Genomic DNA, 26,507 nt, shown 5'->3' with positions numbered 1-26,507 from the left:
TTCAGCCACACTTAAAAGTCACTTTGAAGACGGGGACATAGTCTCCAATACGTGGAGCTCCTTTTTAAACGTTTTTCATCTTTTTTTTTGCTGAATATGATCTATTAGCTTGTGTAAACTCCTCGGCTATTTTCAGCCATGCACACATAAGCCTTTCGATGGGTAGCTATTCATTTGGGAAAGGGGGCTATGGGGGCAATTAGAAATAGTTTGAGGTTGGGCGATGACATAAGACAAAGATTTCTATCTTTAGAGGAGCTGTGGCGGTCACACATTTCTGTACATTCACAAATTACAGGGCAAGCTTTGGCCCTCAACCCACCGAATGCATTCCTTCCGAAAAGTGTCTGCTCGGATTTCAGCCGGGGGTTTCTGCTCAGTGGAAATATGAGTGTTCTGAATGGACGACTTCTATGAAATGGAGTTTTATTCCTCTCGGATTAAATTAGCTCTACTTTGGGTCTCGGGGTATTTTTTTGTATGAATGATGAATTCTGTGGTGGCTGTGGAACGCCAGGCTTGTTTACCCTTCCCTCCTCTTTTTTTTTTTGGAGACGTAGCTCGCTATGAAATGTACTTTTTCTCCTTGATATGACAAGAGTGTCTGTGATTAGACATCCAAGCATGATGTAAGTCACCAAAGCCATTTGTGCCAGTCCCCTCAAAGCCAAATCATATTCTAGCGTTGGAGTGTTTATATACACAAGTATACGGAGAAACCTTTAAACAACAGTGAGTGGGTACAGACTGTTTGGGTTTTGGGCTCTCGCTGCTCTGATGGCTGATTCTCTCAAATTTTGATTACATAATGTGTCAGCACATCACAATTGGTGGTCATTTTTGTCCATTTTGATGTTCAGACAAGAAAATAGGAAACACATTGAAGAATTTTCCTCATATAAATGTGTATGTTATTTTTTTCTCAACCCGGGCTGTCTGTGTTAGTTTTAATGATGACTGGAAAGCACTTGTGTATTCAAACTTGTTTTAGCTCTCTATGTCCCTAAAGCACTTTATTTGTATTTTAATGTTGACAGTTTTCCTCTATAATTGTTCCTTTGAAGTGCGTTATACATAAAATAACTCCCCAATCCTTGAAGGTGGTATATATCATAAACATAATGACATTTCCTTTTGACTATGTTAACAGACTATGTTCTGTATGCAGGCACTATGTTTATTAGTGTTTTCTTAACAGCAGATACTGTATGTTCCTTTGAGACAATAAATCTTATCCATTTGATCCTATTTGTTGTATCATTTCCAGACGCAGCAGCAAATTACTATGTGAGTGTGATGAGTTGAGATGCAGCAGTCACCAGAGGAGACAATGAGCACATTCATCTCATGCATCTTTAATATTCTGCTTACATTTGATAAAAGGTGCAGAGCGGAGCCCAGGGCTTATAAAAGCTCTCTGAATCAATTGAGCTGCATAATGGCTGTTGGGGGACGACTCCAACTGCATTTTTATTTCTGTCTGCTGAATGTAAATGGACTTCTTAAAGACTGCATTCATTTGCAAACATACCAAGCATCTGTTTGTCTATCTAACAATTCATTTCATATTGAATACGTTATCTGATGAGATTGGTAGCGGTGCTGCTGTGATGCTCTCCAATCCTCTAGAGCAGAGGAAGAAAGTCATTGAGGACAGTTAACTCCATTTTCATTTGATGTACCTTTTTTATACTTCTGCTAAAGAACCTTTTATTTGACGGTTTAAGCTGTTAGCTGTTTTCCAGATTAGGGTTTTACATTTAGAAAACAATGATAGAGCTATACAATATACACATATTTACCATGATGTTTTTAGTACTTTTACTGTTTGTTTTGTAGAGTAGGCTATGCAACCTTTACGGATAATTCGGTTAACTGTAAAATACTTTGGAACGTTTGGATCCTAGGCTAACAGAGGGAACATTAGGTCCTCCATGTTGTCCGTTGTCCACCAACAGCATCAGAAAACACTGCATTTTAAAACTAAAATGTCCTTATTCCAAGCTTTTACTGATGTCTATCACTAGGACCTTTTGTTTTGAAAAGAAGGTGACCTCTGCGGATAAGTCAGCTTCAGATAAATAAGGGGGAAGCTGACTGCAATGACTTAACTGACATAATCCACCGCTACATGATCAAAACAACCAAACTCCATCCTCCTAATGTTATTGTCTCGATTCAGAAACAAAATATATTGTTTGCTGAAGAAACAAATGGAATTATGAATTTGACTTCAAAAGGCTTGTATTTATACTTTGCGTAGAGTTGATGTACTTAAAGATCTGACAACTTCTTACACCATCCTGCTTGTGTGTGCATATCTGATTGCCCAACCTAACAAATCTCTGCTTTTAATGCCCAAAATCCAAACTCACTCCTTTCTTGTTTCCAATAACCAAATAAGTCATGAAAGGCAAAGTGAGACACTGACGGATTCACTGTGATCAGCGTTCAGAGGTTGAACCGTGTCCTTTCAGTGGCAGTTCAATGGTGCACACCACACCCATGTTAGGCAGGGGGGAACTTGCCGTAAACCCCGGTGTCACGGTCGCTCCGCCCTCACATCATCCGTCGGGTACACTCACCCAACGATGACAGTCAGCAGCCTGTGATGTGGTTCCACGGGCCTGTTTATTCTTTGGAAACCCACTAAAAGTAGCATTGGATGGTAAGCTCACCAAAAGGCCCAGTGCTATTATAGGAGCACTTTGGTCTGGTGGGTTTGTAAATAGGGCCCTGCCTTGCTGCGGGGCACCACTTTTGGGCTATATTGTTTAGTGTGACCTGAAGGAAGCTTTTTGATATGTATTCTCATTTGTAACCTGGAACAAAATACAAAGTTAGAACTGATATGATTTGTGGTGTTTAGGATTGTGTCCTTCATTCGTGTGTTTTTCATAATGTTGATGATGATGGACAAAAGGCCTACGAAATGATGTCTGCTCTACTTTATTCATTTCACTGAAGGACATATTGTGTTTTTTAGCCAGGGTCTTTTATTTACCCCATAAGAGTCAGTATAACTTTTTCATCTAAATGAGTCCCATAAATACGTCAACTCCCCCTTTTTCTTTCAGTTGTGGTTTTTAGTGTGAGCTATAATCATTTCTCATCTTTCTTTGTCTCTCTGTCTATTTGTGTGTAATGGGACACACACACACATCCACACACACAGACGTGCTGTGTTTCTCCCTTTTCTAGCGAGAGCTTCTGATGCAAGGACAGCAATCTGTAATCTGTAGTAATTGCATGTTGCAGAAAAACATTTTTCCGCTGTGGTAATCGCTGCAATATGTGCAGTTGCGTTGCCAAAGTGACAGCACCCCCACTCCTGACAGACACACACATACACACGCAAGAGTATCCTGACTCACTCTGCCAAATGTGTCCAGCTCCAAAACTTTGGAGACTGTCTCTCAGGATGGCTGAGACACAAAGACATACGGACAAGCAACCATAGCCTTGTGACAAACTTAAACACACATACACTCACATACACTCACACACACACCTGTGGCGCTGTCGTGCTGCATTCACCTTCTGCAGAAAGATTTACAGTTCCTGCCACTGACAGTTTAACTGCCATGCAGCCCCGGTGCCAGAGCCCTGCCAGAGCCCAGCTGCCACACACAGATCAGGAGACAAATCTTTCACACAAACTCGCTCCCCCTGCTCCTTTTTAACAGCTATCACACCCTGCAAGCACATGATGAAAGTCTAATACTAATCCCTTAATATTACGTGTAAATACGTCTTGTAGAATTAAGTCATTTGTCAGAGTTCATTGCTGATTAGTGGAAGTTGTAGCCACAGTAAATGTATGGAGTGTGGAGATGGTCTGGCTCAACCGTGGATGCATATTTATCAAACCATTGTCTACCATTTCACCGCCCTGACACCAGCTTCTAGACAGTTGGACTGTGGCGCAGGTTTATGAGGTCATCACCACCAGTGGAGACTGAGGGAAAGCTATGATGTGTGTTAAGAGGACGTCTTACTTCTCACAACCTTGGCAAACAAGCTCTCTCTCTCGGTCATTGCAGCTAAGCAGCGCCGCACTTCTATGATATCATTATCCACCGCGTCCTCACCCCTTTACCAAACAGAGCCCCAAAATACATCAGCCCAGTTCTTACGGTGCACTCATCAACGTGCAACCACACACACCTAGTATAAGGACAAGTAATGCGCAGAGACATTTATAGATACACAGCGAGACACCAAGATTGCAACCAGACTGCGTGTGCAAACCTTTTCCTCTCTGGGCTGCTACTCTGACTGCTGAAGCCATCCAACCTCCCTGTGTGGAGTCTCTCTCTCTCTAATGGAGTCTCTCTGTCAGATCAAACAGCTCCCACTGACGAGGAGCGGAGACAGATCGCAGCGCTGGAAGCCTTTCAGTCTGACGGCCCCCGAACACGTTTGACTGGCAACGCAGCCTTTGCTAGAGAGCCCATACAAATATAGTAGCGCCACCAGAGAGGGGAAGAGGGGGTGAAGAGAGGGGAGAAGGAGGGGTGAGGGCTCAGAAAATAAGTTGTGAGGCGTCCCACTCACACAAAGGCAAAGCCCCACAGCTCAGTCTTTTTCTCAAAATGAAATCGCATGTGAGTTGGATATTAGGAAGTGCGCATGGCTTCCAGCAACCACCGAGCCATTATAGCAGAGCCTGTAAACCACATTTTCACCAGCAGACAATGCCCCTTTGTGCTTGTTGTGTGGCTGTCCCCTCACTCTGGAGCCCAAAGAGAAGCAGTTTAAAATCTGTGCAGATGAGAGTGAATATGTGAGGGAGAAGTGATGAAGATTAAGTGTCAGTTTTGAGATCGCTGGTTAATTAGTGGCAATCATGTCAGGAGGGGCAAGCAGGACAGTCTGCCCTCATTTAGCCCCATGGCGAGGGGGACCTTTGATGTGGTTGCACATGGAATGCTGTTGTTCATTCCTCTCTGCAACAAAAGCCACATGTTTTTATTTTTTAAAACTAGGTCCCTCTTACTTTGGCATATGAAGGAACAAGGTAAGTTATGTAACGTATAAAATGAATGACATGAACACAAACCAACAAAACACAAGGCAGAGAGGGCTCTGCCAAGCGGGCACTGGGCCAAATGTGTTCCTCTTAGCGGCATTGTGTTTTTATTCAAAGTGTCTGAAGGAATCACCGTTTATTAGTCATCCCTGCTGACTTGATTGAAACCACTGCGCACACACACTCAAGCTAACCTTATGGGAACCCACACAAATACACACCATGTGCCCACTTCCAACTTTTCAACTATTGTCATCAGTGTTTGTCCCTTTCATCTCCTTTCATCACTGTGTAGAGACTCTTTTCCACAGAGGTCATTCCAGGTTCTGTCACACTCATTCAAGTGCAAACGAACTTCAAAAAGCCCCCAAATTTGCATGTACTCCCCTCTTCAGAGGGATTCAGCCGTTCAAGCACCGTCTGTCTCACCGCAGAGTCCGACCAGATTGAAGCAGGAACCCGGCGCTGGTTTCCTGACAAGTGTCCGTGCCACTTTCCTCTGCAGACGTAAGACAACTCTTGGAAAGTTCTCGCTTCGCCCTCGGGGCTTTTCATCGTAAGGAAACAAGGGTGTGGCAACTCTCAGCCTTCGAGCCAAGAAGCTCAGGAGAGCACTTAGACACATGCATTTGTCACAATGCATATATTCTGTCTTTTGCACAGTTACTGATTATTGTCAATCATTCCAATGAATTTCAAATGAAATCAAAAAGAAAATGAATTCCTTCCAACTCCACTGAGCCTTTCTGCAGAGAGTCACTGTGCTGCAGGCTACTCTGTTTCTGTGATGCCTTTGGGCTGAGTCCCAGCTCCAGATTAAGCAAACCTAATTGGAAGCTAAATCTTATTTTCAATGGAGTCCCTCCATTCTAATCATTGAGCCAAGTCAACGACTTGGCTTAATTGGAGTCTGGGAAACCACCCGTGTGTCCAAAGTCACTGAATGTTTCCTCTCATCGGGTCCCTTGCTAATCAGTAGTGGCATTGCCCATGTACAGTTAGCACCCTGGCCACGTGCAGCTAGCATAAGAAGGCAAGACTTTCCCCTCCTTGACTCAGAGCCTGAGGCGTCCATTGAGGCTTTGCTGTAACTGCACACTAATCCCCTGATTGCTGTGTTTAGGCCCGGCACGTCGCTGCTCCACGTCAAGGCGGCCGCGGCTAACGGCGAACTAATGACACAACGATGACAAGGAGCGTTTGTAAACCCAATCAGCAGCCTGGAGCCTGGCTGCCTGGTGATTAGGCTAATCAAACTCTACACTGACTGAATGACTGGCTCGCTGTCTGCCTCTTATGTCATCACACTGATTAAAGGGGAAAAGCTGTGTTCAAGTCCGTCAGGCACTTCTAACACCAACGTTGTCTCTGCCAGGTTGGCAGTGTTAACACAGCTAGCTGTCATGCTGTTATGTGGAGACCTGAGAGGTGTCCCTGTTTTAATTGAATGTTGTGTTACAATTCATATGTAACAGCATGAATTATAACTGACATTCATTGACAGTTTTTCTAGGCTGCTCTTAGATCTTGCGATTGGATTCAAGTGGATTTAACAGCTGTTAATTTGATAGAAACTCTGACTCTTCTCATTACAAGTGTAACCTCAGTAAAATCAGTTTAATACTTTTTATAAGAAGAAGTCCCAAACTGGCCCTTTTTATTTTATCGAGAAAGCTGTCAGTGATATTTTCAGTTAAGTCCTCTGCTGTGTAGTCACAGTGTGGGCAACTCTGCTGGACTAAGGCATCGGCAGACCATATGTTAATCCTGACCAGCTATTACAGTGAGGTCAGACAGCATTTAAGGGGGGTGAAACGTCACGGTCATCATGTTGACAGGCACCGCTCGTCTCTGACTCAGCACGGGGGAAAAACTCAGACTTCTGCATGTGTGTGTGTGTATTCTATATGTGCAATCGGCAGTCTGTGCGCCTATACCATACAGTTTCTCGTGTGTTGGTGATCATGACGGCTGCCCCTGTGAGAAGAGTGTGTGCAGCAGACGGAGTGACCTCACAGCAGACACTATGCAGAAGAGATGGAGGGGCCACTTCTGGTGCACAGCTGAGGGGGAATCCCTGGCATGGTGTTTCCTACTGAGCCAATACAGAAGTGAGCAGCTGGAGAGAAAGTACAAGCCCTCTGAAGTTTACTTCAGGGTAAAACATGCTGCAATACTGGGGTTGTAGATAATTGGGTACATTTTGCATGAATCTTTATGAAATAAAAAGATTGCAGAACAAGCTAAATCAGGATATGAATGTGGTCATTTTGGCATCTGAGGAAGAATGGACCTTTTTGATGAATTTCCTTTGAGTTTTGGGAAATATTCCTTTTTCTGGACAATAGTAAAATTGTAAACCAACTTTTGGTTGTACTGGGCGTTGTGTGTGGGACTATGACTTCTTCTGGCTGGCAGATTTTGTAACAAAGCAAGCCGTGATGTTTTCCCCTCTATTTCAATCTTTAATGCTTTCATGTTCAAAAAGCTCTTTATTCTTCTCATGCTGCCTGTGCTGCAGCACCTCTTTTCACCCTCTGTTTGAAACCAGAGCCCAGTCTGCTCTGATTGGTTAGCTGGCCAACTCCGTTGTGATTGGTCAACCGCTTCGAGATGTCCTTCACCTTGGCCTGTCACGTACAATGTGTTGGAGGGTTAGCAAATAGAAATGCGTGTGTTACATGGTGATGTCACTATGTTACAGAAGTAAACAAAGGATTGAAATGGAGGCGTTTCAGGCCGGGGGGAAAGTGTGGGACAGAAACTCCCTTTGGAGGGAACTTTTGGATGTTGAAGCCTTTGCAGACCATTTACATGCTCAAAAACATATCTAACACACCACAGGAAAAGGAGAACCCCCAAAAAACATAATAGGGCCTGAGAGGGATATCAATCTGACTCAGAAAGAGAGCAAGTAAGCTTTTATCCTGAAATATCAAACTTTTTTTCACTCATCCTTTGTCTCATCAAAATGTTCAAATGTGCCCCCCTCTGCAGAGTCGAAAAGCTCAATTAGGTGGCCCATTACCGAAGCAGTGAGCACAGCCAGATTCGTACCCCCCAATGAATAGGCAGAGAGAAAAATCCCATTTTTGAAATGCTGTCTCCACAAAAATCAATTCCCTGTGGTTAAAGATATGTTTGAGGGGAGGGAAGAAGCAACACAAAAACATGTTTTATTGCAGCAACGACAATTAACCGTATGTAAACAAGTATAGAAAAAAAAACATTCTGGGAAAATGGAGGAAAATAGAGAATCTGAAAACATTTCATAGCCGGCAGCCTCTCGCATCCTATCATTATCTGCATTTTTCCTCCACCGTAATTAAGTTTGTTTTTCTTTATTGCTTATGGGAAAAGGGATAGGCTATAAGGATGTTTTGGGGAAGATTAAAGTTGCACATAATGACGTGAAGATTCAGTCTGGAGGAAGGATATTTTGTCTGTGAAAAACATTCCTTTGAATCCTTTGATGGTGACAGAATGAGTTCCTCCGGGCCTTAGATCTTTGCTAAACTTTCACACATGATAAAATAAAACCCTCTGTGTTCCTTCTTATGCAAAAAAGAAAGAAATAGATCCGTGCTGATATGTATCTGAACATGTGGGTTCTCCATAAGTTTGAGTCATTTGATGTGCTGCCGACCAGACCCATGCCCGCCCATTAAAGTCATTTGTGGCTTTGAATGCAACTGTAATGTTAAAAACAAAAGTGCACAGCAATCGACGTTCTGCTTAGTCACCGGCAGTTTTCTTTGCTTTTCCTGCTTCTCACTGCAACAGTAAGGACGTTGTTGACAACATCTGTTTAACACTACAGGGAGGGGTCCAAACAATAAGGCTTCTTCATCTGAGTCAAACTCAGGTCACAACTCTCTAATTGTAGCCAGAGTTACTGAAAACAAACTAAACCTCGGATGACACAAATGTTTTATTTCAATTTTCACTTTTAATTGTTTACCTTCTTCCCAGCTTTGCAGAGAATTGCAAGCAAATTCCACACAACAGCTGCATACATGTAGGTTAATAATACATAAATTAGCCTACAATAATACTTTTTTTTCTACAACCCCAGCCTTACCATGTAATAAGCTGTGGGGCTGGCCTGTGGTTTAGTGCGTAGGTTTAAAACAAAATTAAAAATGTTCCTTCATTTAGTTGTCCACCATGCAGGATGAATGACCTCATGAAGAGTCTAATAACTGATGTGGTTTTAATCTTTTTAACGTAAGGGGGCATATGAAATATTATCAGCTCGTAAGTGAAGCAAATTAACCGCACAGAAATGAGTCATAGAAATAGAAGAGCCTTATCCGCCCAGGGCATAACCTTTTTTTAAATCAAGAGAAAGAACTTTATATTGTGATCATTTCCACCTCGTTATTCAATTACGCAAGCTTTTTCAAAGTCTGCATATTTTCCTGCCATGTAGTTCCTGTTTCGATTTATTTTGCATGGCAGACAGTTAAAGTAGCCCGTCTAGACTTTATAAATTCCTCTTACATCACATGCATCATATTTGGACATTTGTGTCCCTGATACCAATTATTTTCTACTTCATCTTATACAACTATAGTAGGTTGATGAAGTAAAAAGTGTTCAGCATACTGAGTTCACTGCTCTCACAGCTGCCATACACAATCACTTCACAGAGTTTAACATGCAGACTAACTCTTGTTGAACTGTGTTAAAGACGCCGACACGCAGAATGTTCTTCTTGCCTGCTTGGCCCGACACCAGGTTCACATCACATTCGCTCCTCGCTGGATGCTGCCTCAAAGCCGACGCACCTACAGTTTATTTTCCAGCAGAATTACAGAAGCAAGAAGCCCCCTCCATGAGTGTTTCTTGTAAGAAGTCGCTCAACCTTTCAGAACACTTTTTTTCCCCCCAGTTAGCGAAACCTGTACAGCATAAATCCATATTATCAGATCAGCTGAAAAGAATCTGGCCCCTGTGGTTGTTTGTCGACCACCAGAAAATTGTATTTACAACTACACTTAGTGCGACTTTAACCTTGACCAACGCAACGCCGAGCGTGGTTGTTTGGAGCCAAAAGTATGCGAGGGTGGAGGCAGGTTTTGGGATTAGTCGACCACATAATCAGCACGCCCTTCTGCATGTTCTACCTGGAAGCCATGTTGCTGGCATCCCTTGAAAGTGTTCCCCATGAAGTCGTGTTGACAGACGGTTAAAACGGCGAGACGTACCAAAAAGTAAATAAGTACCTCCAAAAGCGTCTACAGCCATAATCAAGTCCAGAGCGTTCCCTCTATCCAATATTAGTTTTATAAATAGATATTATACTAGGCTAAATTGGAGACAGGATTTCGCCCGCTCTGTCTGTCATGAGTTTTCTATTATTTGCTTTCACTATATAAAATATTGAAACCCTCAATATCTGGTTACAGATTTCTGCTCGCTCAGCCAGTCTTTATGTTTTGGCGTCACTCGGGGGCCTCACACTCACAGCAGGCTTTTGAATGGGCTCCAATCAAGCATTTTAATTTAAGAGGCACAGGAGAAATCTTCACCATATGACTTTGTTATTAATAAATTCACCAGCCATGTGTTCTGTCAAATCTATAGCATTTTTCTTTTTTGAGCCACCGTATAGCGCCTTTTTATTTGTCAGTAGTTCAAGGCTTGAAGCTCGTCTCGAGTTTTATCCCCTCTGAGCGATTCATTTTGATGCATTTGAAGTGTCTCTCTCTCGCATACTGTGCATGTGTCTGTCAGGCTTTCTCCCTCACAGAAACTTGTCGAACAAACCAGACCACCTCCCGGAACCCTCCAGAATAACCTCGCTACAACTGTGGTGAGGCATGGCGCGATTCTCACACACAAGCCCTCACTTCCATTCATGCAGCGCAATAAGCCAAACATATAAAAAACATTCCCACCCTAATAAACCGGGGGCCTTTTTCTCAGCCACAAAGGGTGCTGGCTCCCAAGACAGTAACACTCTTCTTTTTTTTTTTAAAGGGACCCCTGTAAAAAACAGTCTGCAGGGAAAAGGCTTCCAAGCGGTGGGAAATGTGGTGACAGACATGGCCAAGGATATGACCCACCATATCGGCCCAATCACAGCCGCTATAAACCAGGTACTCCCCCGATGCACTGCCAATATGTCCGAAACTAATTTTTTTGTGTAGTTAATACAATTCTGCTTCATATGGGGAAAGCCCGGTGTTTTTGTGGACCCTACTCCTTTAAATAAAGTGTCTCAGAAATGCTGCATTCTGGTTAAGTAGTGGAGCTGCTGTGTGAGAGTTAGCAGGTGTATAGCCTCATTGTGGTTATTATCAGTGAACTGCAGCAGCACTTTGAGTCTGCATCAGATTAACGCCTCGTTGACGCTAAACTCTCCATCCGATGTTCTCTTCTTTTCTAACTGTTAGACTTTTTTTTATTACGCTCAATAATGGACTGGACGCCATGAGACGACAGCTGCCTTGTCTGCTTTCTTGGTGACTTGTTGTGTGTGTGTGTGTGGTGTGTGTGTGTGGTGTGTGTGTGTGTGTGTGTGTGTGTGTGTGTGTGTGTGTGTGTGTGTGTGTGTGTGGTGTGTGTGTGTGTGTGTGTTGTGTGTTGTGTGTGTGTGTGTGTGTCATATGGTTGATGTGTGTGTGTGTGTGTGTGTGTGTGTGAGCGTGTGTGTGTGTGTGTGTTTGTCTCATTCAGCTTAATCGGAGGACTGAGGTTTCTGAGGTGAGGCGTCTTCTCGCTTCTCACGCAGTGCATCTGATGTTGCTCATCACATGCTAACATGTGTTCTCTGTCTGCACTGTGAGATACGCTAAAATGTTAAAGAGTTACCAATATAACACCAGCAGTACACACTGAGTGTTTGTCCTGGCCTGATATGTGTGATAGTGCTGGTGTCTATTTTTAATAACAGAGTACAAGTTTGCACGATTAAAAAAAAAAGGAAGAAGAGGTGTTGGACATTTTTTATTTATTTTTTATTTCCTTTTTCAAATGACTGACATTTTGATTAGAGCAGTATATCCTGACATCCAAATAGATGTATACATTATTTCCAGAAGCTTAATGTCACACGGTATTAAAGTCACAGCTCAGGGAAGCCAGACATTTAACAGTGTCTTTGATTTTCTGTAACCGTTCTTCTTAATTTCAGTTTGATTTGAGTTTTATAAAAGAAAGGGAACTTGCCAAATTGCTTTGCCTGTGTAATGGAAGTTGTTAAACTAACCGCTCGGGTATTTTGCTTACATGAGGTAGTCCCGATTTGAAAAGCTTTCAGATTGAACCGGCGTATTTAATGACTCTTGGCCTTTGTTCTCCCGCAGTTAGGTTTCAGTCTCCTGACAGAGTGAATTGTAAAAGGATATTGCATATTCACTAATGATTTCCAATGGATGATTACAGCTTTAAATGCTTGTCTCTCTTTTCCCCTCCTGACCTACTGTCTCACATCGCGTCTCACTGCTCTGCTAGAGTTCAAAATCAAAATCAGGCGCCCCAGCGGCACGCATAAAACCTGGAGTTGGTGACACGCTGATCTGTAAACGGGGAAGAGATAAAGGGATGCAGATCCCGCGGTTTTAGAGTTGAAAAAGCGAGGAAAGGCCTGAGCCTTGTCAGGAGGAAACTATAAAAGCCTTGGTGTCTGTAGAAGCTGCGAGAACACTGGAACATCATCCCCTGTCACTGCGGTTCCACCGAGGATATCAGAGGATTGTTCTCATGTGAGACGCAGATGTGTGTGTCCGTCTGACTGTGTGTGTGTGAGGCTCCAGAGAGTTTAAGATATACTCTGCAAACAATTAGGTGCTGGTAGTGCTTCTTCTGTGGCTGTCTCTAATTAAACTGCAACGAGGCCTTAATTGGGAAGGAGATTTTTTTTCCTGCTGCCTTTCAGTGGCTGTCTTAGTGGTTGTGTGACGAACAGTGGGAATATCTGAATCCCCAGGACGCCATCAGATTAACAACTTCCACAACTACTTCATGTTATCATCACTAACAGGAATAAAGTCAACAAGCTATTCTAGCTAAAACCAGGTAAAAGTTGTAATCTCCTTCTGCTTCTCCACCACGCTTAAGAGCTCCACAAGTAAAAGCCGTCTGATTGGAATAACCATGGCAACAAATGGCTTCTTCACTGAGGCTGGCGTTTAGCTTCGCCAAGTATAGTGCACTCACCTCACCACATAGACCAAAAGTACCTCCTGGAAGTAAAGCAGAGAGCCTAATATGTTTGTGTTCTTTTTTTTCTTTTATTGTATTGCCCTGTTCCAGTAAAGGGCCCAGTCACATGGAGCCTCTGAGCTCGTATTCAGCAGCGAGAGAGAGCGCCGAGTTTCACTTGATAATGAATGTCTGTGGTGAGAATCCCATTATGGCGCTACTCCATCAAGCCTACAGAAAACCCTGGAGCGCAGAGGCATTTATGGGCCATATCAGTCAACTAGATGAGGGCAAATCAGATCCTGCCTCAGTGGACGGAGAGATATATGCATTCACACATTGCTTTTGTCAAAAGAAACAAGTTGTCAAAGCTGTACATTCAGAACTGGACAGAGGGTGGGGTGGTGGTTGAAAGGAGGGGGGTGGGGGGGGGGGGGGGGTAAGGGGGGAGGATCAGCACTCACCTCTGAGTAGACTGCTGCTGTAGTTGGAGAAGGAGTCAAAGATGCTGTTTGATGCCATGACAGAGAAGACAGAACGGTGAGGAGCCTGCTCTTCAGTCGATCTCCGCTGACCTTTGAGAAGAAGAAAAAGAAAACAGATCAGAAACAAAGAGTGAGGAGGAGGAGGAGGAGGAGGAGGAGGAGGAGGAGGAGGAGGAGGAGGAGGAGGAGGAGGAGGAGGAGGAAGGAGGAAGGAGAGCGGCGAGGACACAACTCCTGGAGCTCGGAGCAACCAAGAATCTAGGGTTTGTGACTACCACAGGAATCCCAAGCCACAAGCCTGCAGAGAGAGCAGCAGCATGTGTTATAGAGCGGCAGCACCGGGAGACTTTCAGAGAGAAGAGGAGAAACTGAGAGAAAGAAACAGTGTGTGTGTGTCCAGGTGTGGACTCACCGGGGTTGGAGATGATAGGAGTACCTGCTGGACGGAGCCTGGGTGGTGGAAGCGGCGGCGGCAGCGAGGGCTGGGCTTGTGGTCCTGTGTCACGCAGCGGGCTGAGGGTCTGAGGTTAGCCAGCAGATCCTTTCTCTTTCTCCTGCACGATGGTGGTGGCCTGACTGGAGCGTCGATGCTAGTAAAAGGCTAAAAGCCACAGTGTATCTGCATCCTCCTCGCCATCCTCCACAAACACACTCCCCTCGGTGAGTGGTGGAGCCCACGTCACATGTCACGTGAGGTCACCGGGCCTCTCCCTCCCACCCTCTCACCCTCCCTCCCTTCTACTCCTATCGCATTTGATTTTTTTTTCTCTGGTTTCTCTGCGTCGGTTTCTTAGTTTCCATGCTTCTCCTTCTCTGACTCGCCGGCTTCACTCTCACTTCTGATTGGTCGTCCACGTTTTGGAAACATTCTATTTTTCTTTTGAGTTCAAACCAGGCACTGTGGCTCGCTGAAACCGCTGCAGAAGAGCTGCAAAAGTATTAAACCAAACACACATTCAAAAGAGAGAAAGAGAAAAGAACTGAATGAAAAGAGAAAGAGAAGTGAGAGATAGCTGTGGCTTCAGAGGCAGGAGAGTGTCAGTCTAGCAGCTTCACAGGACCACGTTGTTCTCGACTCTATATGCATGTCCTGTGTACCTTTGTCTGACAGCACATCTGTGTTTGAAAGAGCGGCCTGCAAACCTCCACCCATCGATAGTATCATAATCTGAGCCTCCTCAGAAGCAGCACTGCCAGTAGATAAACTCTGTTTTCATATTTTTAGGTTACATCAACAATCATTTCTTTTTCCAGCACTCCTTTCAAAAATAAATGCATATTCAATTGTAACTCCTTAATATAAACTCACCACCTAATACTATTCTTTCAGTTTAAGTTTGCATGGCAGTTTGTGATTTTTAACCAAGCCTTTTTGAGCAATATGAGAAACCAATAAAAGTCAGCCTAGCGTAGTCTCTTCCCCCCATGTGAAAATGCAAAGCGATTTAACCTGATTGTGGTTTCCACACTTTTTAGGTTATTATTCTACTCATTCAGTATCAACCTAAGTTGTGACTTCATTGCATTACTTCCTTTTCTTTCTTTACAAAAAACACTTTTCCTGCTATTTATTTGAAAGCTTATTCTGCACTTATGCAAGAAACAGGAAATGATTCATTCTGCTACAGATTTGTACCGAAGTGTAGCAACGAGCCACGTGATAAATGCAGTCAATCAGGGAAAAAGACTAACTGTTTGTTGTGGTACTGTTAACCTGAAAATCCTGTGTGTGTTTGTGCCTGTTTGTGTGTGAGTGCACAAATCACTGGCATTTGCAAACCTGTGGTATCCACACTTCCTCTCTCCTTTCTCCTGTCTCTCAGTGACACACTGACCATGTCTGGCCACGGGACAACAGACCCAAACCACCGTCTGGTCACTCATGTGAAGTCTGTGTGTCTCAGAGTATGTGTGTGTGTGTGTCTGAGAGTGTGTGTGTGCCTGGTGCTGTTACTCCTTCAAACTGCTCTGTGTATGGTTGTCAGGCCACTAGGTCCTCTGCTAATTGGTGGACAAGGCTGCTGCATGGACCACAGCATGTGTTTGTATGTTTATATACAGTACCATGTTCTGAGTGTGTGTGTGTGTGTGTGTGTGTGTGTGTGTGTGTGTGTGTGTGTGTGTGTGTGTGTGTGTGTGTGTGTGTGTGTGTGTGTGTGTGTGTGTGTGTGTGTGTGTGTGTGTGTGTGTGTGTGTGTGTGTGTGTGTGTGTGTGTCAGAGAGGGAGAACTCTTCCTGGTAGCCCGCACTGCCCTGTAAATGAGCAGTTGCCGCTGAGTTAGGCGGCAGCGCGGGCTAAATGACACGGCGCGTCGGCAAGTGTGGCCGAACTCTGAGGCCACAGCCGCGGCCCCAGGGCTTTTATCAGTCCGGCCACGCGGCCACTACAGGCCTCCGACTTAACCTCACACACACCGAGGCTTCCTCTCCTCACACCTCTGCTGCCTCCCGACATGGCCTCGACTGGCCTGCCAGCCCAGGGACAGATTACAGCTGTGACTCTGCACAGCAACAGGGACCGCTGTCACAGAGGCCTCAGGGAGACTCTCTGCTAGGCCACGGGCATGATGGCTGAAGGGTTGTGCTCAGTCATGTTTGAGATTCTTTAGCAATGCGCTTGTGTGTATGTAAGGGAGGGTATTTCAATTTAATACCATGATTATCCTGTCTAAAAACCTTGGGATTCACAATTTTAACCCGATAAAATCTGCTTAAAACAATTTCATTTACATTCGTTTGGATACAAATACTTGTATTGCTTTGAAGATAAGATTTTTTTAGTGAACATATTTTTTTGTGAAAAACAATCCAACAATCTTATTTTGTCAATCCCAAATAAGGTTATCATAAATCAGTATTTTCCCCTGCCTTGATAATGTAATCTTTTTTTTTTATTTGACCTGTATTTTTTTTCTTCACACATAAGGATATTCACAATTATCGAGACGGAATTTCATCATGATTAAATTCTTTGCAGTCTTTTTATCGAGATAAACAATACAATCCTAGTCCGATCCCCGTTTTAAGACATTTGCAACAATTTATTTTTGGTATGTTCCATTGTGAGTGGAGGGTCTCTGCTGGGTCTCTGGTGTCATCCGGGGTGCCAGTGCAACGTTTCAAAGCACACAGGCTTGTGGTGGTTTCAGTTTATAATACTTTTTAGTGAGTGTATTTGTGTAAGTGTGACATGTTTCTGGTAATGATTAATGTTGTTTTTGAGATTGAAGTGTTTAATGTATTTTCTGCCTGCTGTTTTTCACAAGGGGAGTCTGTTTCAGGTTATTGTCAATTTCCTTATTCTCGTCCATTTGTGGTGGTAGACGTTTGCATGTCGAATTTCAATGAGGAATCGAGAAAAGCTAAACAAATACAATCCCACAGCATTGTGCAAGAACGGGAATTGTCTCCATTGTAGTGCAGTCCAAAACCTTGACATTTGAAGAAAGCGCTGAAGTCGAGGCCTTTTTTTCTCCGTGCTCAGACCGCGCTGTGTTTTTTCTTCTTTGTCTAGGTAAACATCTGCTTCATGTTTTGAAATGTATCTCATGGCTGTGCACTGCCCATGACCGTGAGGGGAAAATAGTCTGAAGATCATTGTGGCCGTCTTTCACTCAATTCTTTTTTTCCCTTGCCCAGGCCTTGTTTATCAAGCCCCTGTATTTAAGCTTAATATAACTCCTGTTTTGCTGAGAAAACTGTGGTGGTTTAATCACTGTCAGTGGTCCTACGCCTCTCGGGTGTGGCTCGCGAGGCAAAAAGGACCCGGTGCGGTCGTGCGTCCAGCTGCAAAGGGGCTTATTTTGTGGTCTAAAAATTGCAGGCTTCCCCATATGTTCCCTATAAACGTGGAATGCAGCGTGGGACTTGAGGAGGCTTTTATAATAAAGTGGCCGTCATTGCATCAAACACCACGGTCCTGCCTTCCTCTGGGACCGGCCATGGGAGCCCGCTCTTTTTGGGGCTGCATGCACGGGTCCAATGTCCTACCTGCTCACTCACACCTCATAATGCCCTGCTCCCTCTAACTATATTACACTGCTCATTCCCTTGACTGATGGTCCTCTCCACTTTCAGTACCGTACCCATAGTCTGTACGGATTTATAACTTTGCAAGGATTTAACAGATTGAAAGAGTCCCAGTTGGCTTCACATAAAAGTGTACATGTTACTCTTAACATGATACTTTTAACAAGGATTTATTCCGGAAGTTCTCATGCTAATTCTCTTTTTAGAAACATCGGCAGCAAAACAAAAACATGTTTATTTTCCTAACTTGTCACATTTTAAAAAAAACTGATCTTACTTCTTTGAAAGTTGCAGCTGCATGACAAATGACTTTTGTAAGGGACTCAGCATTGATCTGTGTGTGTGTGTCAACATGTGTGAGTTAATATGTTGTTGTTGTTGTTGTTGTTGTTGTTGTTGTTGTTGTAAGCGGGGCACTCCCAGATGCAGTGGTGTGAGCATGCAGTATCCCGGTTGGAAGTGATCACCGGGCCCATTATTTATTTATTGGCTCCAGCAGACATGGAGAGCTGACTGTGGTAACCACACAGAGGAGGGGAGTGGGAGCGCTGCATCGCCACACACTGAGAACTCCGTATCCCAGAGTTCCTGAGGGGTGGACAAGTATACAGTAACCTGGTGTAGGACCAAGACGAGTCCGGGTGGATAAAGGGCTGTGAGGAGTGTCATTGCAAGGTGGATATTTATGGAGAATGTCAGATTCATGACGGGTTCTTTAACTGAAGAATTGTTTGACCTGTGATTTAATGTTATAAATCACATTGTTCCCATACATACAAAAAAGCATGAGACTGCAGGGTCATGTGAACACACAGAGATTGAAAATAAATTAAGAAAATGAATTCCAGTGCCCAACACGAGTATAAAGAGAGTGGAGCACTGGACTCTACACATAAAAACACTTCAGTGGTTCTGAAGTTAAGGCAATTTGTAATAAGTGACCTTAATGACCTAATAGGTGACCTTAACCAGAAACACTTGTTGTTATATTCCATGGAATGCTCTTAACATCCCGATACTAGCAATGAATAAATGAAATGCTTTGACAATAAATATATACAAAAATGCCATCTGTGGAATATCTGCCCCGGCCGGCTAAAATAACTGGATGGCCTACCTGCCTGTCAGCCTTCCATCTGTGCACAAATGTATCTCGTGCCCTCATTGGTCATGTGCGCGTTCGTGTGTGTTGGAGTAAGGAAGTGTAAGGAAGTGGCAGATTTTTTCCGGTTGTGTCTTTTCATGGTATTTTCAAATTCTAGCGCACTCGAGCTGGTTTCTCCATTCTTACCTACCCTACCTTTAACGTTGAACAGTTAATGTAGTGGTTATTTAATTCACATTACGATGTGGTGTGAAGTGATTACATATTATGCAAGTCCTATGATAAACAGCTGTACAATTAAAAAGATTTGTTTTGCATCTCTTGAGAGTTCGTACTGTTAAGAAAAAAAGAAATCTAAAAAAACGCGCAAATTGTTAATATCAGAGTCTTCGTGATTGTGCTTTAAGAAGAAACGTATTTCCTAAGAATGGGTGATGAATGATCACAGACGAGCTGCGTGAGGACAGATCAGATTGAACATCGTGATTGAGTGCTAACATGGTGCTAACCTATGGTGCTGCTAACATGGTGGAAGCTGCCGGGTTCCTCCATTGCAGTGTTGCACCTCTGGCACCTGCTGCAGCTCTTTAGGACACATTTACCGTGTTTACAGGCAGTAAACCTCCATCCTAACCCCGTCACCCTAGCTCTTCCTGTTATGTAGAAACCGTGCCAACACAAAGACCGAGCATCCAGCCTGGCAACGTGCTCTTTAGGCTCCTTCCACAATTTATGGTCGGCAAACAGTTCTTGGTGTAGCTTTTGAAACATAATGCAGAGTAAATATATCAGTCTCATCACACCAGTCTACAGTCATAATTACTTCAGTAAATTCAATTGAATTGAGTAAAGTGAGGTATTTAGTAGTAGAGTAGATGTATGTTTTAAGAATGTATGTTTTCTAATAATGTAGTGGCAATATAGTAATATATATTATTAGACATTAGAGTAGATATACATGGCAATGGGTCATGAGAATACGAAACATACAAGCTAAATACAGTAAATACAAAGATATTGTAACTTTTCTATTAAACTTTAATGTCATTTCTGGTACTTAAAAAATTATAAAACAGTTGCACACATATCAAAATAAAGGTTAAAAGAACTTGCAATAAGGTTAACCAACTACATAATTATGTGCAGCAAAGTTCAACTACTTGTATTTATTCCAAGTCAATCTAAAATATAGTACATTTATTTATAATTATATGAATGTTTTAATGTATTTTGCCTGAGACAGAGGTGATTTTTACTTTGAGGCAACTTGAATCATTGACCCATTGAATATTTTACTATGGGACTGACTCTGATCCCTTTACTTGGTTTCTACATTTCCATAACGCTGCGTTCAGGTGTTGGTGATAAGATAACACATTTGAGACATATTTGCTGCTAAATGTGCATCCTAATCAGCTGTTATTACTTACTTACAGTGTTGGGACTAACGCGTTACAAAGTTACGCGTTAATGTAACGCCGTTATTTTTGGCAGTAACTAGTACTCTAACGCATTACTTTTTAAATCCAGTAACTCAGTTACCGTTACTACATGGTGCGTTACTCCGTTACTGCGTTAGTTTTTATATATAGTCAACAGTCTATGGGCTCAGAACAGTCTCATAATACACACATGCGCACAGAAGGATTCACACTTGTATTTCATGATCCGCAAAAGGATTCACACTTGTATTTTCGGATCCACACTTGTGTTTTTCAATGCACACACAAATGTATTCCGTTTCATATACATGTAAATAAAATCCAAATACAGAAAAAAGTTTTACATGTGTATTTTTGATCCTCACATATTTGTTTTCCGTTTAAAACCTCTGAACCTGCAAACACAAACCGCTTTCTGTGCACGGATCGTGTGTGGGTTTTTTTAGACTCCCCTGACGGTCAGCCGATTCGTACTTGTAATCTTTTCTATATATAGCCAATCAGATGTCTCCTCAATTCTAAGCCAATCACATGAGCGCGCCCCCACGAGGGTAGATTTATTGCGTTCATGACGTAGCGCTTCATGTACGCATTTTGCGCAGTCTGGAGCTGACAGCTCCATGGAGCCTGCCTGCAGGCGCTAATCTCAGGACACCCTCCACTCTCAGTATAGCGCCATTTTCCGAACAGGAAATGCACGCAAATACAAGCCTTTATATTATTAAGGTACAGCGCCACTTTCCAAACCATTGATGAATGCTTGTGTACACCGTTTTAAATGTATGTATGTATGGCGAATACAGCTGCTTTATTTATATCTGTATGAAGTTGTTGTGAGTGTGGAGGGAGCAGCTACAGGTTAGCTTAGCCTAATCGATCAGTGCACTATAGCCAGTGCTAGACAGTGACCTGTTAACGGGGGGAGCCCCGCCGGTCATTATCGGCCGATATTCACTCTTAATAGTTTGATCGGTGCTCTCTATAAAGGCCGATCAGGAGAGCTGGATCTGATCGATATGGACATAAACGCGAGTGAAGTATAACCGGACGCGAGAGAGATCAGATCAGCTGCTGAGTCTGATTGAGACATGCTGCTCTGCATGATCACCTGATGCTCCGCCCTCTGTTTAGCGAGCTGACCGGACTGCGCAAAATGCGTATATGAAGTAATCTTACCCTCGTGGGGGCGCGCTCATGTGATTGGCTTAGAATGAAGGAGACATCTGATTGGCTATAGATAGAACAAATTACAAGTACGAATCGGCTGACCGTCAGGGGAGTCTAAAAAAACCCACACACGAATGCAAAGCGATCCGTGCACAGAAAGCGGTTTGTGTTTGCCGGTTCAGAGGATTTAAACGGGAAACTAATAAGTGAGGATCAAAAATACATATGTAAAACTTTTTCCTGTATTTGGATTGTATTTACATGTATATGAAACGGAACACATTTGTGTGTGCATTGAAAAACACAAGTGTGGATCCGGAAATACAAGTTTGAATCCTTCTGTGTGCATGTGTGTATTATGATACTGTTCTGAGCCCATAACAGCCAGGCGAACAGAGATGAGAACTGTACTTAAGTACAGTACTTGAGTAAATGTACTTAGATACTTCCTGTGTCACATGTGGAGACGCGCTGTGGGCGTGTTTGTGTTGTTTACTAACAAGACTATCATGGCGGCGGCGGAGCTCAAGTCTAGTTTCTCCACCAGATATTCTCACTATTTCACTTTTGTCGAGCACAAAGAAAATAACGTTTTAGTTAAATGTAAGTTGTGTCCTGGCGGGTCAAAGATCCTATCTACTGCCCAAACCAGTCATTCAAATCTCTTAAAACATCTGCAAAAACAACATGCTGGGACGAAGCTAGTAGCTAAGACCACAGAGACTCAGCCGACGCCACTCCACCTCCACCTAAGCAACAGCGGCTGGATTTTAACCAAGGGACTGCTAGCCAGGGAAAAGTCGATAAAGCCATTGCACGGTATGTTGTAGAACACATGCAGGCTATTGCTACAGTGGAGTCACCCGCTTTCAGGGAGCTAGTTAGCATGATAGCATGTCCGGGCGGCACACGGCATATGGGACGGAACACTTTTTCCAACTACCTGGAGAAAGAATATACAAAAATGGAAAGCCAGCTAATATCGATGCAATCCAGATTGCATATAATGCATGTCAAGTTGATCAACAGAGTGTATTATTCTCCAATGCAATAACAGTACTGAAATGAAGGCTATAAGGGCATTAATGGGACCCCCTTTTTTCAGTAACGAAAACGTTACTTTTTTTTTTTAATGAAGTAACTAGTAATGGTAACTAGTTACTGGTTTTCAGTAACTAGCACAACACTGCTTACTTACAATCAAATCAGGAAGACGGATGATAAACAAACTAAACGGTCGGCTGAGCGTCGTCTGGTTTTATCCTGTTTTAGTTAACAATGCTTATCACACTGTGCCTGTGTGTTTAGGAACCACTCGTCTTCACCAGAGTGGTAAATGTACGCTGCGCTCTGAGGTACACGATGGCACCACATCATGGCAACGCAGCAGCTGGAGGATGGAGTGCTGCAGCCTCACATAAAAGCACCCAAGACCTCAGTTACCCCAAATGCCCCAACTTTCCACACAAACACCCCCCCCCCCCACACACACACACACACACACACACACACACTTGTAGCTCAGCCCCAGCTGGACAAGAATAGAGCAATCCATGGTCTTGCCACAAACCAGAGCGATCCCGATGACCTCAGCATCATCGGGATCTTTTAAGCTAACACAGTTTGAATGCTTTGCAATATTTGTTCCCCATATGAGTATTACTGGCTGAATTTGAAATGCACTTAATCTTCATAGAGTTGCAGTGAGTTTGTCAGTCACTCTCACCATGTTTTATTACCTCTGCCTGTATCGGTGCATGTGTCTGAGCCTGTGCACATACGTATTTCCTGTGGTTCAGACACGGGTTTCTGGATGTGAGAGACGAGGCTCGTCTGTGGGGCAGGATGTTCCTCTCCAGCGATGCTCAGCGGTTAACTCAGACGCTGTGTGCGTGTGAGCTCAGGTCGCTGTGCTGCTGCATGAAACTGTCATATGTCCAGTGTGCATGCAATGGCCTTGTTCCACTCTGTTAAAGATCATATTGAGGCTCGACTCAACTACAGTAAATCTGCAGCAATTTAAGATTTAAATGAAGGTTAGGTTCCTGATTACACAGTACCAGGCTCATTTTTCTTATGTAAAAATTACAATAGCACAAATACAAAATATTCAAAGTTAAAATCCATTTAAATTTAAGTACTGAAATATTAAACTCAAACTGTATCAAAAGTAAAAGTGTTTATTATGAGGTCATAATCCTCCCTTTATTTCTAATTGTATCATACATCATACAATGTAATTATTATGAGCTGTACATTTTATTTTTATGTAGCATTTTAAATGTGTAGCTGGTCACTATCTAACAATTTGTGCCTATTTTACATACTGTAGCATTTCATTTGATGACTGTCTTTTTTATGTAAATCACCAGTTAACCACCAGTTGCTGGGGCATGCAAGGAAAAACTCATACTAAAGTAACTCAGACGTGTACTTGATGTACTTAAACATGTCTGGAACACAACCAGTTTGACAACGTGTTCGATAGAGTGTTTGTTGTCTCATTAGATAACGTACCAACCAGAACATGTGAGAGATAACATGAGAGTTGCAGCATGATAACACATGATTAAGCGTGTCCATGAAAAAAAACACAAATACAGCAGGTCCGACCAAGTATGCAGTGTTGTTGTTTTTTATCACATCTGAAACTAATAACAAATCATTTGTTAATATCATTTTTTTCAAACAACATGAGAAATGTAAGAACTTGCAAAGACTTGTAACTGACTTACTATGGTATGATCTTGCTTGAAGTGAATATATCTCTTGTTGTTCAGAGTTGGATTCTTTATGGTTTTTGCACTTATTGTAAGTCGCTTTGGATAAAAGCGTCAGCTAAATGATATGTAATGTAAGGGCATGGTGTTTACACATCAAGCTATATTAAGAAAACACTCAACTTAATTAATATACACACTTTTCAACCATAACTATAATGGCTTCGAAGCACCTGCTATTTTATTTGGCCACGTGCATATGCATAGCTTAACAAATCAATAAATATATACAGTATCATCAAGTTATGCATCGCCTTCTCTATCAGCAGGTTAAAAGGTGTGACTATTCAACATGGAAATCCAAAAGGGCATGTTTGCCTTCCCTAGAATAGTGTGACTCAGTTTAATGGGCAGCTTTGAAACCATAGGTTTTAACCATAACTGGTGTGTGTTTGTTCCGGTGTGTGTGCATCAGTGTACCCGTGTGTGTGTGTGTGTGTGTGTGTGTGTGTGTGCTTGCAGCAGTGACCTGCTTTCATATAGCAGCCCACACATTTCAGTACCTCGGTGGGTTTTACTGACCTAGAACAGGGGAAGGGGGGCTCTGGAAATTCACATCTATGTTTCAGTGTGTGTCTGTGTGTGTGTCTGTATCTGTAAATGTAGGCATATGTGCTTAAGCTTTTTACAGTTTTGAAAGCCGGTAACATAATAGCGCACTCCATTTTTCTCAAAAATGTCGTTCTCACTTTCTCTTTCACCCCTCCCTCACACCGCCTCTCTTTCATTTGTCTCTCCCTTTGACAAATCGCGGCGACGTCCATTAGGATGCTTTATGAGGTGATGGTGACACGGGGCACTCTTGACGGCCCCTAACACTGTCTCAACTCCCCACACACACACGCACACACACGTCTCACTCTGCCTCCCTGTTCATCCTTTGTGCTCTTTAATATCAGAGGTCATTGCTCTTTGTCAACCATTGCAATGTGCGCTGTGTGTGTGTGTGTGTGTGTGTGTGTGTGTGTGTGTGTGTGTGTGTGTGTGTGTGTGTGTGTGTGTGTGTGTGGTCTAGCATTACTATACTTGTGGGGACCTACATCTGTTTACATAGTCACGTGTGGGGACTGGCTTCCCTTATGGGGACAAATTGGAGGTCCCCATGAGGGGAATCATTCATTTTAGGGTGAAGACTTGGTTAGGTTTAGGATTAGGGTTAGGCATGTGTTGGTTAAGGTTAGGATAAGTCTCCAGGAAATGCATGTAAGTCAATGTAATGTCCCCTGAAGTGATGTATACATGGTGTGTGTGTGTGTGTGTGTGTGTGTGGTGTGTGTGGTGTGTGTGTGTGTGTGTGTGTGTGTGTGTGTGTGTGTGTGTGGTGTGTGTGTGTGTGTGTGTGTGTGTGTGTGTGTGTGTGTGTGTGTGTGTGTGTGTGTGTGTGTGTGTGTGTGTGTGTGTGTGTGTGTGTGTGTGTGTGTGTGTGTGTGTGTGTGTGTGTGTGTGTGTGTGTGTGTGTGTGTGTGTGTGTGTGTGTGTGTGTGTGTGTGTGTGTGTGTGTGTGTGGGGCTGAATCCCTCGGCTCACTAGTGGAGAACCAGACTCAGCAGACGCTACATGTGTCTGATCTATGATCCAGGGCTGGCTTTTATTGTGAGGGAGACATACAGTGTTTCCTTTGTGGGAGGGGAGTGTGTGTGAGTGTGTGTGTGTTTGCGCGCGCTCCTAATGAAGGCCACTCAGGGCGGCCTCTCCCCCGGCCTCTAATGCATCCCAGGCCCCCCGGACTCGCTGGCAGGCTGGATGACTGGTGAGGCTCGGGGGTGCAGACCATGCAGAGGTTTAGGCTGCTTTACTGGGCCGCTAACACCGCTCCCCTCCAGTTTAAAGACATATACACTACATCGTGCATGTACAGTCAAAGACCACCTTGAGACCCCTCTAATTAATCTCCTGCTCGGACTGATGTTTGATAGGGAAGCGGCTCCTCATACATTTGCATACAGCGCTTTTATTTACGGGAGAAATCACAGATTGAATGCATCATCACCAGGTCTGGGCCCAATTCTCTCATGCGTCTAATTTACCACCGCGCACAGGTTGTGATTAACAGGAAAAATGTCCCACAAATGTCGCACAATTCCCTTTTAAGGTCGCGAGCTTCCCTTTTAAAACTGCAGGTCATTCACTTACTGAGTTCCTGTTGCACTGGGTGACATGTCCCTTATTACCATGAACACAGTCACTGTAGTATATTTTAAATACATTCACAATGATATATTGTGAATGTTCCTGTTTAAGTAACATTTACTAATACTATACTACTAAGCCAACCTTTTGTAAAAAATACTGAAGCCTCTAAAACATGGACTTCCT

At 43.3% G+C, this 26,507-nt stretch overlaps 1 protein-coding gene across 3 annotated transcripts in view; it reads right to left on the bottom strand.

Moving 5' to 3' along the window:
- Positions 1-14,238, bottom strand: part of runx3 (RUNX family transcription factor 3) — a 47,633-nt gene extending 33,395 nt beyond the window's left edge. For 2 of the 3 annotated variants that reach the window (XM_034222140.1, XM_034222141.1), the window contains exons 1-2: positions 14,081-14,238; positions 13,648-13,758 (exon numbers count right to left, since the gene is read on the bottom strand). In XM_034222140.1, the coding sequence (XP_034078031.1) occupies positions 13,648-13,705 (58 nt within the window). In that variant the 5' untranslated portion in view covers positions 13,706-13,758; positions 14,081-14,238. The remainder of the gene's footprint in view (positions 1-13,647; positions 13,759-14,080) is intronic. The other variant, XM_034222139.1, reaches the window with a different exon arrangement.
- Positions 14,239-26,507: the final 12,269 nt, after the last annotated feature.

The sequence above is a fragment of the Gymnodraco acuticeps genome, unplaced genomic scaffold (genome assembly GCF_902827175.1).
Source record: "Gymnodraco acuticeps unplaced genomic scaffold, fGymAcu1.1, whole genome shotgun sequence".
NCBI classification, from domain to species: Eukaryota; Metazoa; Chordata; class Actinopteri; order Perciformes; family Bathydraconidae; genus Gymnodraco; species Gymnodraco acuticeps.
Note: the sequence above shows the minus strand (reverse complement) of the source record. Positions and strands in the feature narration are given on the sequence as shown.